Source organism: Salvelinus fontinalis, chromosome 17, assembly GCF_029448725.1.
Source record: "Salvelinus fontinalis isolate EN_2023a chromosome 17, ASM2944872v1, whole genome shotgun sequence".
Lineage (NCBI taxonomy): Eukaryota > Metazoa > Chordata > Actinopteri > Salmoniformes > Salmonidae > Salvelinus > Salvelinus fontinalis.
Window position 1 is genome coordinate 13,643,273 of NC_074681.1, and position 19,671 is coordinate 13,662,943.

The 19,671-nt window shown below is 41.5% G+C and overlaps 1 protein-coding gene across 4 annotated transcripts in view; it reads right to left on the reverse strand.

Moving 5' to 3' along the window:
• LOC129813734 (voltage-dependent R-type calcium channel subunit alpha-1E-like) overlaps window positions 1-17,494 on the reverse strand; it is an 85,549-nt gene extending 68,055 nt beyond the window's left edge. For 3 of the 4 annotated variants that reach the window (XM_055866203.1, XM_055866204.1, XM_055866202.1), the window contains exons 1-4: window positions 17,261-17,494; window positions 14,092-14,569; window positions 8,520-8,784; window positions 6,589-6,693 (exon numbers count right to left, since the gene is read on the reverse strand). In XM_055866203.1, coding sequence (XP_055722178.1) covers window positions 6,589-6,693; window positions 8,520-8,784; window positions 14,092-14,534 — 813 coding nt within the window. In that variant the 5' untranslated portion in view covers window positions 14,535-14,569; window positions 17,261-17,494. Of the gene's footprint in view, window positions 1-6,588; window positions 6,694-8,519; window positions 8,785-9,209; window positions 9,521-14,091; window positions 14,570-17,260 lie in introns of those variants that run through there. The other variant, XM_055866205.1, reaches the window with a different exon arrangement.
• Between the last annotated feature and the right edge of the window lie 2,177 nt (window positions 17,495-19,671).

Below are 19,671 nucleotides of genomic sequence, written 5' to 3' on the forward strand. Positions count from 1 at the left end.
TCGCCAGCACAGCCCAGTGCGACCTGTTCCAACTCCCCGCACTTGCCGGGCTACAGAAGGGATCCAGCCAGGACGAGTTGTGCTAGCTCTGCGCTCGAGACCGCCAGTGCGCCTCCATGGCCCAGTGTATCCGGTGCCTCAGCTAAGGACAAGGCCTCCTGCATGTCTCTCCACTCCAGTGATGATCCATGGCACGAAGCCTCCAGTGATGATCCATGGCACGAAGCCTCCAGTGGTGATCCATGGTACGAAGCCTCCAGTGATGATCCATGGCACGAAGCCTCCAGTGGTGATCCATGGCACGAAGCCTCCTGTGATGATCCATGGCACGAAGCCTTCAGTGATGATCCATGGCAAGAAGCCTCCAGTGATGATCCATGGCACGAAGCCTCCTGTGTGTCTCTCCACTCCAGTGACGCCCTTCAGTCCGGAGCCTCCAGCGACGATCCCCAGTCCGGAGCCTCCAGCGACGATCCCCAGTCCAGAGCTGCCAGAGTCTCCCTCCTGTCCGGAGCCGCCAGAGTCACCCTCCTGTCCGGGGCCCGCTGCAAGGGTCCATAGTCCAGGGTCGGCGGCAAGGGTCCCCTCCAGAGGCGCCACCTAAGTGGACCAAGACTAAGGTGGAGCGGGGTCCACGTCCCACGCCAGAGCCGCCACCGCGGAAAGATGCCCACCCAGACCCTCCCCTATAGGTTTAGGTTTTGCGGCCGGAGTCCGCACCTTTGGGGGGGGGTACTGTCACGCCCTGACCTTAGATCCTTTTTATGTCTCTATTTTGGTTTGGTCAGGGCGTGAGTTGGGGTGGGCATTCTATGTCTTGCATTCTATGTTCATTTTTCTATGCTTTCTATTTCTTTGTGTTTGGCCGGGTGTGGTTCTCAATCAGAGGCAGCTGTCTATCGTTGTCTCTGATTGAGAACCATACTTAGGTAGCCTTTTCCCACCTGTGTGTTGTGGGTAGTTGTTTTCTGTTTTGTGTCTGCACCAGACAGGACTGTTTCGTTTCGGTCACTCTCTTTGTTTTTTTGTTGTTGTTTCAGTGTTCAGTTTATTTATAAAATTTAAAATGAACACTTACCACACTGCGTTTTGGTCTCCTCCCTTAGACGAGCGTTACAGTGTTTCATCTAGAAATACCTTTCATATAAAGTAATTGCCTTTCACAATGCAATGGTCACAATACTTTTCATATGATTCTCTTCACAATTGTTAAAATACATTTGACCATCACTTAATCCAACTGTGGTTAATGGTTAATCATTTAACCGTTTGGTAAACCTATAGATTTTAAACTGGTTTGTCTACTATATATGGATTTTGAGAACTACAGAAATAATATGTGTTTGTCTGTAAAGTAGAAACATCTACATTTCATGTATGATACATGATAACCACACACAATGACTACTCGTTATTGTTAATTGATTTAACATAGTGATAACCACCTTGGTCACCATGTAAAAGGGTGTGTGTAAACATAGAGCAGGATAGACCGAAAGGGGGAGGAAGAAATCAAAGAGCTCGTGGACAAGGGGCCCGTCAGAGAGGTGGATATCAGAGAGAGGGAGGCAGACGGCAGGGAACTGCTGTGTCTAATGAAGTCATGGCCATCATCGTTGACCATGTGGTAAACAGAGGCCTTACCACGGCAGAGGCTGCCAGAACAGTTCACCTCAATCTGAAAAGATCAACTGTCAATTAGATCAAGAGAACATTTCGCCAAGAAAACTGGTAAGTCTGCAGGATATGCACTATGCTTTACCATTACATGTATAGTAAATGATATATAGTAATGCATGTAAATTACCAAAACATGTTAGTATTCTTAAGGTATGATCTGTTGACAGTATACTCTGTGGCAGTGTGCTGACCAACCAGCAGGAGTGGGCAGTGGTGGAAATGGTGAGTGCCAGGAATGACTTACTGCTGTCCGAAATAAAGCAGAACATTGAGGAGAACAATGACACCTTTGCCAATGTGGCATCCATCAGCCTACCAACAATCACCTGCCTTTAGAAGAGGCACCAGGTATCTACGAAACATATTTACCTGGTGCCTTTCGAGAGAAACAACGACCAGGTGAAACAACTGCAGGCTGAGTATGTTCTCGTAAAGCTCTATACACTGTATTACTGTTACTATTTGATGCACATGCTACTTCACAATACCATATTGGAACTATTCTGTAAAAATAACTCACCAAAATATATCTTTCGAGGGTGTTGGTGCTTGATCCTGCTGTGAACCATCACGAGTAAATCTTTGTTGATGAAGCGGGCTTCAACCTGGCCAAAACTCGGCGCCGTGGGTGGAACCTCATCGGCCAATTTTCTGTCAATTTTGTTGGCTAATGTAAGTGTATTGCCTAATGTAAAATCTGTGTAATCTACTGTAATTTATACTTCTAAGGGTGATTTGAAACATGTATCTTGCATTGTTTGCTATTGGATTAACTTGTAGTTAAAAGTACTAAATGTAAAAGACCATTATGTTGTGTTTTGGTGATTAAACAAATGTTCTCATTACATTTCACATTAAAGATATTTTCAATCAATGGTTGTGTGGTGAGAGATTTTTACAATCTAAAAGGATCCCGAGTGGCACAGCGGTCTAAGGCACTGCATCTTAGCGCAAGAGGCGTCACCACAGTCCCTGGTTTTGAATCCAGGCTGTATCACATCTGGCCGTGATTAGGAGTCCCATAGGGCGGTGCACAATTGGCCCAGTGTCGTCCGGGTTCGGCCGGGGTAGGCTGTCATTGTAAATAAGAATTTGTTCTTAACTGACTTGCCTGGTTAAACAAAAATGACAGGTTTGAGTGAAAGACTAGCTGTGTGACTAGTTTGGAGTTTTTGTCCTAAGAGTTGTGAAAATGTACCAAAGCCATTAAAAAAAACTGTAAGTTAGTTTCCGAGTTTCTGATAGCACGTGAACGCGGCATATCACAGCCAACATTTAAAAAAATGTAAACCTAAAACACCCAGAAACCATAGGTCCGAATGGCAATTAGACTTGTTAAACTGGAAATAGGCTGCAAGCTATATTGTTTACTGTAGAGTAATGTGCATCCCAAATGGCACCCTATTCCCAATATAGTGCACTACTTACAGTTGAAGTCGGAAATTTACATACACCTTAGCCAAGTACCTTTAAACTCCGTTTTTCACAATTCCTGACATTTAATCAGAGTAAAAATTCCCTGTCTTAGGTCAGTTAGGATCACCACTTTATTTTAAGAATGTGAAATGTCAGAATAATAGTAGAGAATGATTAATTTCAGCTTTCATTTCTTTCATCACATTCCCAGTGGGTCAGATGTTTACATACACTCAATTAGTATTTGGTAGCACTGCCTTTAAATTGTTTAACTTGGGTAAAACATTTCGGGTAGCCTTCTACAAGCTTCCCACAATAAGTTGGGTGAATTTTGGCCCATTCCTCCTGACAGAGCTGGTGTAATGGAGTCAGGTTTGTAGGCCTCCTTGCTCGCACACGCTTTTTCAGTTCTTCCCACACATTTTCTATAGGATTGAGGTCAGGGCTTTGTGATGGCCACTCTAATACCTTGACTCTGTTATCCCAATGCCATTTTGCCACAACTTTGGAAGTACAGTCGTACAGTTTTGAGAATGACACAAACATTGATTTTCACAAAGTTTGCTCCTTCAGTGTCTTTAGATATTTTTGTCAGATGTTACTATGGAATACTGATGTATAATTACAAGCATTTCATAAGTGTCAAAGGCTTTTATTGACAATTACATGATGTTGATGCAAAGAGTCAATATTTGCAGTGTTGACCTCTGCAATCCGCCCTGGCATGCTGTCAATTAACTTCTGGGCCACATCCTGACTGATGGCAGCCCATTCTTGCATAATCAATGCTTGAGGTTTGTCAGAATTTGTGGGTTTTTGTTTGTCCACCCGCCTCTTGAGGATTGACCAGAAGTTCTCAATGGGATTAAGGTCTGGGGAGTTTCCTGGCCATGGACCCAAAATATCAATGTTTTGTTCCCCGAGCCACTTAGTTAGCACATTTTCCTTATGGCAAGGTGCTCCATCATGCTGGAAAAGGCATTGTTCGTCAGCAAACTGTTCCTGGATGGTTGGGAGAAGTTGCTCTCGGAGGATGTGTTGGTACCATTCTTTATTCATGGCTGTGTTCTTAGGAAAAATTGTGAGTAAGCCCACTCCCTTGGCTGAGAAGCAACCCTACACATGAATGGTCTCAGGATGCTTTACTGTTGGCATGACACAGGACAGATGGTAGCGCTCACCTTGTCTTCTCCGGACAAGCTTTTTTCCGGATGCCCCAAACAATCGGAAAAGGGATTCATCAGAGAAACCCCAGTCCTCAGCAGTCCAATCCCTGTACCTTTTGCAGAATATCAGTCTGTTCCCAATGTTTTTCCTGGAGGGAAGTGGTTTCTTTGCTGCCCTTCTCGACACCAGGCTATCCTCCAAAAGTCTTCGCCTCACTGTGCGTGCAGATGCACTCACACCTGCTTGCTGTCATTCCTGAGCAAGCTCTGTACTGGTGGTGCCCCGATCCCGCAGCTGAATCAACTTTAGGATACGGTCCTGGCGCTTGCTGGACTTTCTTGGGCGCCCTGAAGCCTTCTTCACAACAATTGAACCGCTCTCCTTGAAGTTCTTGATGATCCGATAAATGGCTAATTTAGGTGCAATCTTACTGGCAGCAATATCAGTGCCTGTGAAGCCCTTGTTGTGCAAAGCAATGATGACGGCACGTGTTTCCTTGCAGGTAAGCATGGCTGACAGAGGAAGAACAATGATTCCAAGCACCACCCTCCTTTTGAAGCTTCCAGTCTGTTATTCGAACTTAATCAGCATGACAGAGTGATCTCCAGCCTTGTCCTCGTCAACACTCACGCCTGTGTTAACGAGAGAATCACTGGCATGATGTCAGCTGGTCCTTTTGTGGCAGAGCTGAAATGCAGTGGAAATGTTTTTTCGGGATTCAGTTCATTTGCATGGCAAAGAGGGACTTTGCAATTATATGCAATTCATCTGATCACTCCTCTTATCATTCTGGAATATAGGCAAATTGCCACCATACAAACTGAGGCAGCAGACTTTGTGAAAATTAATATTTGTGTCATTCTCAAAACTTTTGGCCACGACTGTATGCTTGGGGTCATTGTCCATTTGGAAGACCTATTTGCGACCAAGCTTTAACTTCCTGACTGATGTCTTGAAATGTTGCTTCAATATATCCACATAATTTCCCCGATGCTATCTATTTTGTGAAGTGCACCAGTCCCTCCAGCAGTAAAGCACCCCCACAACATGATGCTGCCACCCCCTTGCATCACGGTTGGGATGGTGTTCTTCGGCTTGCAAGCCTTCCCCTTTTTCCTCCAAACATAACGATGGTCATTATGGCCAAAGAGTTCTATTTTTGTTTCATCAGACCAGAGGACATTTCTCCAAAAAGTACGATCTTTGTCCCCATGTGCAGCTGCAAACCGTAGTCTGGCTTTTTTATGGGGGTTTTGGAGCAGTGGCTTCTTCCTTGCTGATCGGCCTTTCAGGTTATGTCTATATAGGACTCGTTTTACTGTGGATATAGATACTTTTGTACCCGTTTCCTCCAGTATCTTCACAAGGTCCTTTGCTGTTGTTCTGGGATTGATTTGCACTTTTCTCACCAAAGTACGTTCAGCTCTAGGAGACAGAACGCGTCTCCTTCCTGAGCGGTATGGCGGCTGCGTGGTCCCATGGTGTTTATACTTGCGTACTATTGTTTGTACAGATGAACGTGGTACCTTCAGGCATTTGGAAATTGCTAACAAGGATGAACCAGACTTGTGGAGTTCTACAATTTTTTTTGTAGTCAAGCAAAGAGGCACTGCGATTGAAGGTAGGCCTTGAAATACATCCACAGGTACACCTCCAATTGACTCAAATTATGTCAATTAGCCTATCAGAAGCTTCTAAAGCCATGACATCATTTTCTGGAATTTTCCAAGCTGTTTAAAGGCACAGACAACTTAGTGTATGTAAACTTCTGACCCCCTGGAATTGTGATACAGGGAAATATAAGTGAAATAATCTGTCTGTAAACAATTGTTGGAAAAATGACTTGTGTCATGCACAAAGTAGTTGTCCTAACTGACTTGTCAAAACTATAGTTTGTTAACAATACATTTGTGGAGTGGTTGAAAAACAATAATGACTCCAACATAAGTGTATGTAAACTTGCAACTTCAACTGTAACTTTTTAGTTATGCGATGAAAGGTTCTTTGAGTGAATTGAATCGTTCACGTTACATTTTACCACTTTAGACTGTACAAAACATCTTGTTCTCACTTACTGCCTCAAGACATTGTGGTACTTGCAGTTTTCAACCAATACAACAGAAAGGTGTAAATAGTTCTGTCATATGTGTTGCAATAAAATACATAGACCTCACTTGTAAACTGTAATAATAAATAATTCTGTCTGGCTATGAATAAACTGTAAACGCTGTAACCCATTTAAGTTACAACACTATATAGTGAATAGGGTCCCATTTGAGATGCAGCCTAAATGCCTAATATTAACCGATCAAGGCCTAGTCTCACCAGTCTTTTGGCCATGGGGGTCTTGTCCTCCCCAGGAAGATGTTGCTCCAGGGCCAGGACGATGCAGTTGGCCGTGATGGTCGCCAGGATCACCCACTCAAACGGTGTAAGGGCCACAAGGTTAAGGACAGGGCTTTTTTACATGATTATATACAGTTCAAGACAATCGTGACAAACCAATGATAATGACAATGCTGATTATATTGGAATGGAAACTATTATATATACACTGAGTATACAAAACATTGCAACTCAATATTAGGAAGGTGTCCCTAATGTTTGCTATACTCAGGTTATACAGAATGGCTGGGGATGTTGGTAGTTACAGTTAAATTGGAATTGTATGGATGGATTATCAGATGACGGATGGATGGACAATGGAATGGTTCAAATAGAGACTGGCATCAAAGCAGTCAGAGCTAATGTAGTATCCATGGCAACAACCTTTTACAGTAACATTTATCTGAGTGTGTTCAAAAGTCACTTTGGCCTGAGAGCCTCTTCCCCACAGAGGGCAACACTTCGAGGGACCTGTTGTATGTAAACTGTGATACCCACAGCTTTGCTGCTGCATCACTCTGTTAATGTGTGTGTGTGTGTGTGTGTGTGTGTGTGTGTGTGTGTGTGTGTGTGTGTGTGTGTGTGTGTGTGTGTGTGTGTGTGTGTGTGTGTGTGTGTGTGTGTGTGTGTGTGTGTGTGTGTGTGTGTGTGTGTGTGTGTGTGTGTGTGTGTGTGTGTTTGTGTGTGTGTGTGTGTGTATGAGAGACTATGTTTGACTTGGCTATCGTAAGAGGCGCCACATGAGACACTTTCTCCTTCATTATTAATTTCTAGCCTTGAGTGAAAATGGTGTCATTAACTCACTGAGGAGGGCTGTGGCGGGGGCCTCTGGGAGCTACTGTGAATCACATTGATGAGTCTACATCATGTCGGCACGACTCAAACTAGTTAAAAATAGGCAATCTAAATAAGAAAATAATACTCCACAACAAAATAATACTCCTCAACAAAATAATACTCTCCAGAGCCTTGACTCCCATTAGTCATTCACAGCCACTTGAATGAATATTCACCACCAACAACTAGACATGGGTTCAAAAAGTATTGTTTTCTTTAAAATAAATTTGATTGAACCTGCCTGGAAGTGCCAGGTGGGCGGGACTTGCACTTTTGGGACTTTCGGTTCCATTGCCACACACAAGCTCAATCAAGTGCAGAAAACGAAAGACTATCTAGTCCTGAAAACTGAAAGTCTCACACTCACACTCAGCATGACTCCCTGTCAAAATAAAGGTTAAAAAAATATATATTTATAAAATATACAAAAAATACCTCCAACCATCTGTGTTCAGCTTGTCTTGACCACTCTGGTTGTACACCCACACAACAACTGGGATGGTGGTTAAATAACAGGAAGCAGTAGAGTGGCACAATGTATGAGTATGATGATACATCTCAAAAGCAGTGTATTGCATTATGGAATCAATGCATTATCTGTAAAGCATAATAACGTATTAGTATAAGCATTATACCGTAAGTATAAGCATGACAAAACTGAGCTCTCTGTGGTTATTGATAGATTTAGCATAGAAAAAGGCAACAACAAAAACATGTGTATTTCTGACTAATAGACAGACTAATACACAACTGTACCTCAAAAAAATGAAGAAAATAAAAAAGAAGAACAAACTGACGGCCTACTATAACAGTCAAATCAAATCTAAAGAACTCAATTAAAAGTGACGACTGAGGACAGCCATTATAATATAGATAAGTATGGGCGCTGTCCATTGTGCTGATATGCACCACAGTCGAATTAGCAGTTAGCAATACTTTTTGACAACGGACAGACAACACAAAACACATCTGAGTGCTGTGATATTCAGGTAGGCATAACGTGTGAGTGAGTATGTATAGTATAAGGAAGGATATGGCCATTCTATGATCCTCTTGGCGGTTTTCCGAATTAAATTGTCCTCGGCGAATATGAAGAGCGACCTGTTGACAGTGAGGCAGTTCTGCCGGTGGGGTATAGGGTTGTAGAGAGCCATGGTTCGCGCCCTCGCCGCTTTAGTTTGTTTTAGCGTCCCTGACCCTGTACCTGAAGCCGTGTCCCCGCCGTCCTCCCCGCGCTCCGGGTCCCCGGAGTCTCGGGAATCCATCGTCATCTGAACCTCATCTCCAAACCGAGCCATTCTATGGAGGGAAAAACGAGGATAAAACTTGCTATATGCTGTTGCCTTGGATATCAAAACAAATTAAAAAGCAAATGTGTAGGTAGAGTAATAAAATATCCATTGACAGCCGACCTGATGAGGCGCAAAGAGCCCCCCCCCCCCAAACAAAAGTTACATGCAATGTCATTCCATGCTGAAGTGAAAGACAAAATGTACATTTCCTGTTGAGTTTTCATACTAATAATGTATAACGATTCGATTACACGGATTGTAAAATATGTCCATCTAGATCACCCCATCTGTCCGGGCGAGTGAACGGTGATGGTCAGTCACGCTCCAGGCAAGTTTCAACATAAACGCATCACTGGATAAACTCGGAACAGGAACAACATTCACCGACTTTTCACTTAAAACTTTCTAAAACATATAAATTCAGTAACGTACACTATAGAATGCATATTTAGCCTAAACCCAGTTGATCTTCGTTAGACAATGGAGTCCACGGGACATGTATCCTCGTCTCCAAAAACTTTACGCATCTCCTCTCATCCAGTCAAAATAGATCTTGGTAACTTTCCGAAGCGACCAATTTGTATCGTCTAAAACATTTTCGAAATCTTTTATCCGTTTAACAATGATACATGTAATTGTTTCTGCAGAGAGAAACATTTGGCGCTAGAATACTGCTTTGATCCGCGAACGATTATCTTTCAATGCGTTTACCTGCCTCCAAATGACCACGAAGGAGAGTGAGCGCAAGCTCCCGCACACTTGCGCAACCCCTCCCACGTCTTTCAGTAGCCTATGGCAATGTTCAACATACTGTACATCTGAATGAGAATTGTCATGAGATAGAAAAATCATATTTCCGTTTCCATGGTAATATATATTTCAGTGTTGAACACTGACATTTTGTCAAAATTGTCAGTTTCCAAAAATACATATGGAAACTATCTATGCATTCTATCTCTATTATCCACACCATTCACATGCCCTTGTAAGTTCTACATTTAAAACAATAACCAGAATTCCTAAGGGGGTGGGGTTAGAGGGGGGGGAGGGGGGGGGGGGGGTTAAAATCACCTTTGAAAGTAAAGGAACACATTAGTGATCCTAAGTGTTAGCATTATGTTATAGTAAAATACAGCTAGAAAATAAGGTGACAAACAATCTACCCACACAAATAGGCCCCTTTCTCTGCAATGCATTTAAACAAACATGTCTTGCAAAGCATGACCTGTGTCATTGGTACCACTAGGTCACAGTCCCTGCATTAGTGAACACACTATCAGCATAGACTGTGTTTCTGTAGAGCCACCATCATAACACTAAAACAAAGACTTGAGACAAAGAGAACTAATTGGAACCAAGAAAACTGCTGAAAGCCTCCCCAATTGAAAGGTAAACCTTATCACACAAAGAAGTCTGATAATAACTTATTGGCCAATTTAAGTTTCCTCTGGTGTTATGAACTGATTTCCATGTGTACACCTTAAATTATACATATTAGCTTTAAGCTACACAGTGAGAGCATTGAGATACAGTATGTTTATTAATGAAGACAGACTTGTAGGCTAATATTAAAAACATTTAACCAATCCAGGTCATTGTGCTAATATTGGAATATAATGTCTGAAATAAAAATAGATCATGAAATAGATCTTGAGGAGCTGCCCCCCTTTATGTGGGAGACAGAGGAGAAGAAAGCAGGGGCTTTCACACTAATTCAGAGTGTGATGGAGACCTAATTTGGCAACACGGGGCTCTCTCATTCCATCTGCCGCTGTTCTTCGAGATGTGGTAATGGGTCTTATTAAAAATGACCACCAGTTCATCCCAACCCCCCATCCCATCCCCCCATCCCTCCCTCTATCCCTATGGGTATATGTGTAGATACTTTAGAAGGGGGGGGGGGAGTGGGGGAGTGAGAGAGAAACAGAGAAATAGAAAATAGAAAGAGAGAGACAATAGTACTACAATACATAAAGTCATATGTAGACATTTTTGCTTAAACATCCATTACATAAAGCACCAGAAAAGACCCTAAGAGGTGGGCCTAAAATATTTGTCAATTTCTATGAACATGAAATTCGTTTTTCTCTCTCTTCGCAGTTGTTTCCATAGCGACACAGCTCTCTTGAAATTCTGCTATGTTCTTTTCATTTAGCCAACAAAAGCCATGTTGCACAATAGAGCTACCACTTCCTACAGAAATCGGTTTCTCCCCCAGGGCAACTCAGTTTCTGGCAAACCATGTCAAGGTTTCAGTCCCTCTAGATAAACGGAGGGGCCAATATTGCCTTCAAATAATATTTCACTCTGGTAAAATAAGTTAAATGAATGACTATGAGCGCTGCTCATATGTTGAAAGCATAGAATTAGAATACTAGAACGGACATTAACCTTCTTATGATGGGCTAAAGGTCAGCCATTTTGGTCAGGGAGTTGGTAAACCATGGTTTGCCAGTGCTTTGATAAGATTATTGTGCAAAGTAATGAATTAGATGAATGTATCTGCACTGTATGTTTGTTAGCTAGCTAGCCAGACAGTCTTAGAGGAATGATTCCATAAATGTTTTAAGTAACTGCCAATATGCCAACATTCCATTCAAACAATGCAGTCAATCCACAGCCATACACTGGCTGAAATCAGCTGATGATAGAATTTAGACAAGTTGTAAATGCAACAAGTACTGATATTGTATCATATAGCACTCACATTTTTCCAAGAAAACAAACATTAAGACAATTATGGTCTGTTTACAAATATTTTAGAGGCAATTTTACAGAACATTTTAATAAAGCCATATAAACTGTATTTATAATTATATAACAATATTTTAGGTTGGCAATAATTATATTAGACAATGTCTGATATATATCACATCTTACTTGTATTTTCCTGCATAAGTAAAATAAGGATTATACCTCTACTGCCATTCATTCCAATTAGATTGGTTTGGATTTCTCCCTGACCAATATAGCTGCCATTTTCAGCCCATTCTGGAACTTTGAAGGTTTATGAAATAGCCCATCTGGTAATTTAATAGGATATATACGGTTGAATTCAACAACATTCCTATTCCAATATCTAACCATCAAAGTTGCACAAAGAAATACATTGATTCACATAGTTTGTTTCTAAATTGAGTCCACTTGGAAGTGATTACTACCCAGTATTGAGAGCTTAATCATGCATTCATCATTAGTTCAGCTCATCATCATCATCCTCATCCTCATGCCTTCAGATGTCACTTCATAATACAAAGCATCAGAAGGGTTAGCATGGTTGACATCATCAGGAACAACAGAATGACCTACAGTCTGTACTGGTGGGGTAACGGAATATAGTATGTGTGGTCCAAATCTGCACGACATCTCCACTATTATGTGTTTCAGAAGGACTTTCTGTAATGGAGATACAAAGAGGAGAAGAGCATTTCCGGTGCCATCTCTTGTGTCTCTAGACAAGGAGGAAAAACTCATGATGTATTTATCTCTTCACAACACTCAGGAGGAGGACATTTTAATAAATAAGCACAGTCCTTTTGAAACATATTCCTTTGGAAGGGGGAGAAATGTATGCAGCTGACATGCACCACGAGTTAAAACATTAATGGGTGTACTTATCGGCAGAACTCAGAAGAGCGTTTATGTAATTGTCGACAGAGGATTTCACCCCGACCAACGCTGATTGGAGTGGCTTTAGCGTTTTTCTTTATCTCCGTTACCTAGCAACAGACACTCTCTATTCCTGAGTTATGTCGATCTGGTCCTACCAATAACTGAAGCTTATATAAACAGACATATTATTAATAACCTAACTGTACACCACACCCCATCCTCTCAATCAACGTTGCATTCTGATAATGGTAAAATGTTGCTTATGTCTCCTACAGTAATCCTTATCCTGTACAGTACAGATAATAGATGTCACTTCAAAAATGTGTCATCTTCAGACACACACTCGTATTTCATTAAAAGTTATTTGTTGCCTTTTGTAAGATACTTTGAATTACTTCAAAGTTTATTGAAACAGTCATACACTACTTGTATAGCCTAATCATCTCTACTGCTCTTTGGATGTTAATTGTGAATATTTACAACAGCCACCATTCATATTTAGCAAATACCAAACTCTTTTATGCACATCTTGGAAGAACAAGAACTTCTCTTTCCATTATCATCGCCACTATCTATTTGATTTTCCACGGTATGCTTTGTTTGATTCTGTGGCATCCTCTAATGGTCAGATATGCACACTACACTAAGATAAACCCTAATGTCTGGCCTTTCTGACAGACATTCTACTGCACAAACACTTGAGGTGGGATTAAGGGGGAATGCGTGGGAATAACTGTATGAGTTCAAAAGTGAATATAATTTTGACATGTAAAAACTGTTGTTGAGGTGAATTCCCAGTGATTTCCAGACTGATTTTTAAAAATGATTCCAAACCTGATCGATACCATAATGCAAGACTGAGTTGACCCATTGCGTTGAATGTTGTTCATTGGAACATTGGGTTGCAACCAGAAACAAACAAGTCTCCCAATTATGTTTGGCTGTATATGATGAATGAGTGAGGGGGTGGTGGGGGGATGCGAAGCGAGAGAGAGTGTGCGAGTGTAGTAGGGATACAAAAGAGTAATTACGTAAGTGTGTATGACAGAGTGAGAGAGGGAGCGTGGAAAAGAGAGAATGAGAGAAATTGTGAGAGAGGAAGCATGAGAGAGAGAGAGAGAAAGCATTAGAGAGAGAGAGACAAAGAGAGAATTACAACCAGAGAACACAGTATATACCAGAATGTGCTTATGATAAAGAAGATATGTGGGGGGAGAGAGGGGGTGGGGTTACCGTGATGGAGTGGCACTCCACAGTTGAGTGATGCTAAGGAGGTAATCAGAGCTCCAGAGCTCAAAGTTCCACAAGCAAGCAATGCATACAGTAGATAGAACCCAACCACCAATAATATTGTAACACAGCATCAGATTCAACCTAGAGATTTGTACAGCCAGTCAGACAGGGCACTGTAAGGTCTGAAGGGACACTGTACAGTCCAATAAACTTGCAGCCAGATGAGGTGAACACATTGACCATTGACCACTTTTCCAATTCTGTCTTGTTATCACAGCATAACATGAGAATCTGCCACACTTCAACCAACATAGTGTAGGCTGATTACTCTGTGCATTCCTATAAATTATTGTATACATTCTATTCCTGGATACATTCTGTACATTTCTTTCCCCCTGCTTCTTTTCATCTTGATGCAGGACAGAGATGTGAAGAGAGAACCCCTCCCCCCTCCATCCTGTGTACTTACTCCCAGTCTTTCCTGCGGGCCTGTGGTGTGCTCTGCATCTTGTGCGACTCGTGGGCCCTGATCACATCCCTCTGATCCACGATGCCCCCGCGTCTCCTCTGCATACTACAGGGACTCACAGACCCTGAGCCTGTGTCCGACCCTGCCTCTTCCACCCTGTAAGGGACGTCGAAGCTGGCCGCACGCGGGGGTAGATCCAGGGTCTCCAGGCCGGAGTGGGGAACCTGCAAGGAGCAGGAGCGGGACTCCTGGACAAGGCCCCCTTGACGGGTGGTGCCTGGGCTGGGGGTCCGGCGCCATGGCTCGGGCTCAGGGAGAGAGAGGGAGGAGCGAGTGCCGTGCATCCCCCTACTGGATGTGCTGCCTTTGGGCCCGGAAGCCAAACCCGCTGGGGCACAGTGGTCGGGCATCAGAGATAGAGATTTGTCTGAGCTGGTGAGCATCTCTGGATAGGAGGGCTGCTGGGATCAACATAGTGCTAGGGAAAGATAAATAGAGAGAGAGAATAGATTCAATCTGAAATCGCTAATGGTGAAACAGCCACTTCCATTTGTGATTACAACAGCATAGAAGTTATTGCAAACAACAAACACAATTTGTTCCCCTCTGACATCATTGCACGCGCCATAGAAGAGCACAATATGTACTGCTGCTCAGCTCAGCAACAAAAACAATAACAATGGTGGTGGGGGAGCCAGTGCCGCTGTTTCTCCCTACTGCGGATTCCATGTAACCTTTTACTGCAGTGGGCTAAGTCAGGGTCACACAGAGTGTTTCTTGGTAACCTTAAACAAGTTTACTTTGAAACAAAAGTATACAACTCACACACATGGTTATGGTCTTAAAACAAAGACGACACCTGTACCATGTCAGATATGGAGTTTTAATGACTTACATTTTGAGTTTGCATCCCAATATTAGACTTTATATACATCACAGAAGACTGAAATATAACACAACCGTCTAACATAGGAACAATGGATTTTCTGCATGATTTTTTATTTTTAATATTTATTAATTATGAAATTATGAAACATATTAATAACATTCCACCCATGAGGCCACTAGAGGGTAATTTAGTAATTTGACTGCAGTTACCGATGAGTTGCAAATATGTATACTGATAATATTTTTCTGTGCCAAGTCCTCGAAAACAGATTTGTTTTCTGTAACTCAATCTGATAACCTGAAGCTAATATCAAGCTGAAAAATCCACTGTTCAGTCTTATCTTGTGCAGACTACAGTTTTTGAAAACAGATTTGCTTCTCTCAGGCAGTAAGTCCACCTGCCTCAAGCTTCCCTCTTTTAACCTCTAACCTTTCATCCGATGTAGGCACATACCAGTCACCTTTATCTGACAGTAGGTCCGTTCCTTTTAGTGATGGTGATGTTGCCAAATAAAAGGGGTTAAACGTCTGGTCCTTGTGAAGGCGTATGGCTCTATTGATATTTCACTGCTGAGTAATTGGGTGTATCTTGCCATTTCACACAAATGGATGAAAAGAAAAGCAAAGTGACCTCCCCTGATGCAGTGCCATTTTCTTTTAGCTTTAACAGCTGTTTGCGTGAAGTGAACCACTAATAACTCATATGTACCAAACGAACCAAGCACTTACAGCGGGAAATAGGGAGAATGATAGATGGAAAACCAAGCTTTCTCTTTAGACTTTTGTTTCTTGGAAACACAATACAATCTCCAAAATGGGGATGCTGAAAACTGAATGCCTTAGTTACAAAGTACCAAAAGGACAACATTTATTTATATTGAGTAAAATAATGATCTGATCCTCTCTAACCTCACCTTTCCTGATTGCAATTTGATGACATGAACAAATCTACGCAATGCACTATATTAAAATGGCCTGAATATGACCACATAATTGGATGATAATGTAAATGCCAGGGGTTCATTACACAATTATCAAACCCATTGCTCCAATGGACCCCACATGAGAACCCTGGCTGCTTTCCTCACGCTGTTGTTCTATGGGGCTATTAAAGTACTGTATGTTAGAAATGGCAGAACAAAACAGAGGTTATCTGCGACACTATCTGAGACAAAGAAGAGACAAGGCCGTTTCCACTGAGCAGAAGCTGAAAGGAGCATTCTGGAGTGTGGGAGAGCTGAGGCACAGAGAGAGGAGAGAGAGTGAGTCACTCATCAGCAGCTCTTCAGACCTGTACAGCCACAGGAGACATGACTGCAGAGCTGCCGCTGTCCTAACCTAGGCTACAGTAGAGGGACAGCCAGTGACAGGCAGTACACTGAGAAAGACCAATGTATTGTATTCTATTGTGCTTTGTGTGTTGCCATAACTGAAACTGGACCTTGGCCTCATAGTACACAGCATCATATAAGCAACACACTTGAACCAACATGATGTAAATCATATCAGTCTGGACTTTAATTACGTTGAAGATATAGATGAGATCGCCATTAGTATTACTTTTAATTCTGCCATATGAAATATGTCATAGTAGTCAACAATAAATCAATGACATCCAATAACAAAACAACTTATTAGGACCGCATAGGCCATGAGTATCTCCCTTCGCTAAAACTGTAAGGGCATGGGGTAGCTAAAATAGAATAGAGGTTTTCCTTCAGCTAGCTAACTGTTATTAGGTTGTTTCTTTTTTGTTTGTACTGTTATTACATTTGTAGCTGCGAATGAATAAAACACAGCCTAACACATAATAAAATCCTTGATATATAATATAATATCAGAACGTTCACATGTTTTTCAACCTTCATTATAAAGTTAACCACTCCATTGACATTCTGTGTCCTTTTTCATTTGCAAATATGTCCATGGTTGTTATCTTGCGCAACACTTAATGCGTACTGGAATTGTTTGCAACAAGATCTGCCAAGTTATACCCCCTTTCGACTAATTTGTGCGCAAACATTGGTCGCCGGCGAATCGATGAAATCAAATATAATAAAAAACCGAGCTTCCAACAGGTATATGTGGAATAATAGAATGTTTTCATGAATACAGCATATTAACGACAACAAACAATTAAGCGCATTACAGTATAATCAGAGCACCAAATAAACGACTAGAAACATGTTACTATGAGCTCTAGGGAATACTGTAATGGATCGTTGGGGAAAACATCAATTAACTCATCTGTAAAATATTCATCTGTAAAAACAACATTTACCTTGAAGTGACGTCCCCTTCTTCATACTATCAGTTACCAGGGCACCTGCCATCAAAATGACACGAAATTCGTCTTATTCTCCTCTTATTCCTCAAATTGTCTGAGATTATGATTAAAAACGAATTCGCGTGAATTCCTTGAGTGATGATGATTAGTGCTGTGCAGCTAAATCCAGGAGAGAGGCTGGGAGCCAAGGAGTCTAGCTGAGATTAATGTAGGCTACACAGGCTGCTTGGAGAAGGAAGGGAGGGAAAGGGGTTGGTTATGCATGGAAATCATCCCAATAATCATTACTCTGTGCAGGGAATCAGTCAGTGTTAGATCAAGTACAGTATGCCCATGTTCTATAGAAACTAGTAAATTGCTAACATGTATTAATTGATCATCTTAATTCATGTTTATTGTGAACCATGTACCATTGAAAATGCCTGATGTTACACATGATTTAATTTATTTGGTAAAGCCTTTTTTTTAGTTGAAGTATCATGCAATGAATGGCTTGGACATCCTTCTGGAGTGGAAGTTATTAACCCAATAATAACTTGAGTCAAAACTGCTGTAGGTCTCAGGAACTGAATATGAACATTACACTGTAAATATCAATGCAATTGTTGAAAGGGCCAAAGGCTATTTGAAACTATGGTGAAGTAAAACTACAGTATATCATACATTTTACAGTAGTTGGTGGTAGTATTACATTTCTAGAACAAATCACTCAATGTCAGTCAGAGATGGGGATGGACTGCTCAATTTGTTTCATCTTCAGCTTTATCAACTTTTATTTTGAAATAAAAGAGTCGTAAGGAAAACACTGAATATTTGATTTTAAGTTGTAGTTCTAGTTAAAAATAAGTTTAATACACGGGAATTAGCACACATCACACATTTGACCACATTGACCGCTCTCGAAGAATGTTCATATGGATTACTTCATCCTCTGTGTTCCTTATTACATGTACCATGCACTGTATTATCACATCATTAAAGCAGCATTCTGTTTTAGAGTATCACTAGCAGTTTGTCAGTCTCTGCTCAATCTTTGAACAGAGTGGTTGCTTTGACTGGCTGGTGAAACAAGTGGATCTATTTCAGAATGGAGACCCCTCACATGGTAAATGTGCTGATTAATTAATTACACTCTATTGTTCCCCACTGGCTTATATATGCAATAGACATGATCTGACATGCTTCACGGTGGGAACCACACATGCAGAGATAATCCGCTCACCTACTCTGCGTCTCATAAAGATACCGCGGTTGGAACCAAATATCTCAAATTAGGACTCATCAGACAAAAGACAGATTTCACCAGTCTAATTCACCAGTTTCTTAGCACAAGCATGTCTCTTCTTATTATTGGTGTCCTTTAGTAGTATTTTCTTTGCAGCAATTCAACAATGAAGGCCTGATTCACGCAGTCTCCTCTGAACAGTTGATGTTGAGATGTGTCTGTTACTTGAACTATGTGAAGCATTTATTTGGGCTGCAATTTCTGAAGCTGGTAACTCTAATGAACTTATCCTCTGCAGCAGAGGTAACTCTCAGTCTTCCATTCCTGTGGCGGTCCTCATGAGAACCAGTTTCATCATAGCGCTTGATGGTTTTCGCGACTGCACTTGAAGAAACTTTCAAAGTTATTGAAATTTTCCAGATTTACTGACCTTCATGTCTTAAAGCAATTTTGACTGTCGTTGTCACGCCCTGGCCTTAGTATTATTTGTTTTCTTTATTATTTTAGTTAGGTCAGGGTGTGACATGGGGAATGTTTGTGTTTTATCGGTTTTGGGTGGTTATATGGTAAAGGGGGTGTTGGGTGTAGTGTATGGGTTTGTGTTGAGTGCATGTGTCTAGCTGTGTCTATGTTGGTGTAGTTGTCTAGGAGAGTCTATGGTTGCCTGAATGGGTTCCCAATTAGAGACAGCTGATTTCTGTTGTCTCTGATTGGGAGCCATATTTAGGGTAGCCATAGGCTTTCGTTTGATGTGGGTAATTGTCTATGTTATACGTTTGTAGCCTGTATGTGCACTACGTTCATAGCTTCACGGTCGTTTGTTTGTTTTGTTAGTTTTCGTAATAGTGTTTTGTTTTCGGTTCTCCTTCTTCATAATAAAAAGGAAGATGGCTTATTTTCCTAATGCTGCGTTTTGGTCCGTCAATCCTCCACACGATCGTGACAGTCGTTACCCTTTGCTTATTTGAGCTGTTCTTGCCATGAAATTGACTTGGTCTTTTAACAACTAGGGCTATCTTCTGTATACCACCCTTACCTTGTCACTACACAACTGATTGGCTCAAACGCATTAAGAAGGAAAGAAATTCCACAAATGAATAAGGCACAACCGTTAATTGAAATGCATTCCATGTGACTACATCTTGAAGCTGGTTGAGAGAATGCCAAGAGTGTGCAAAGC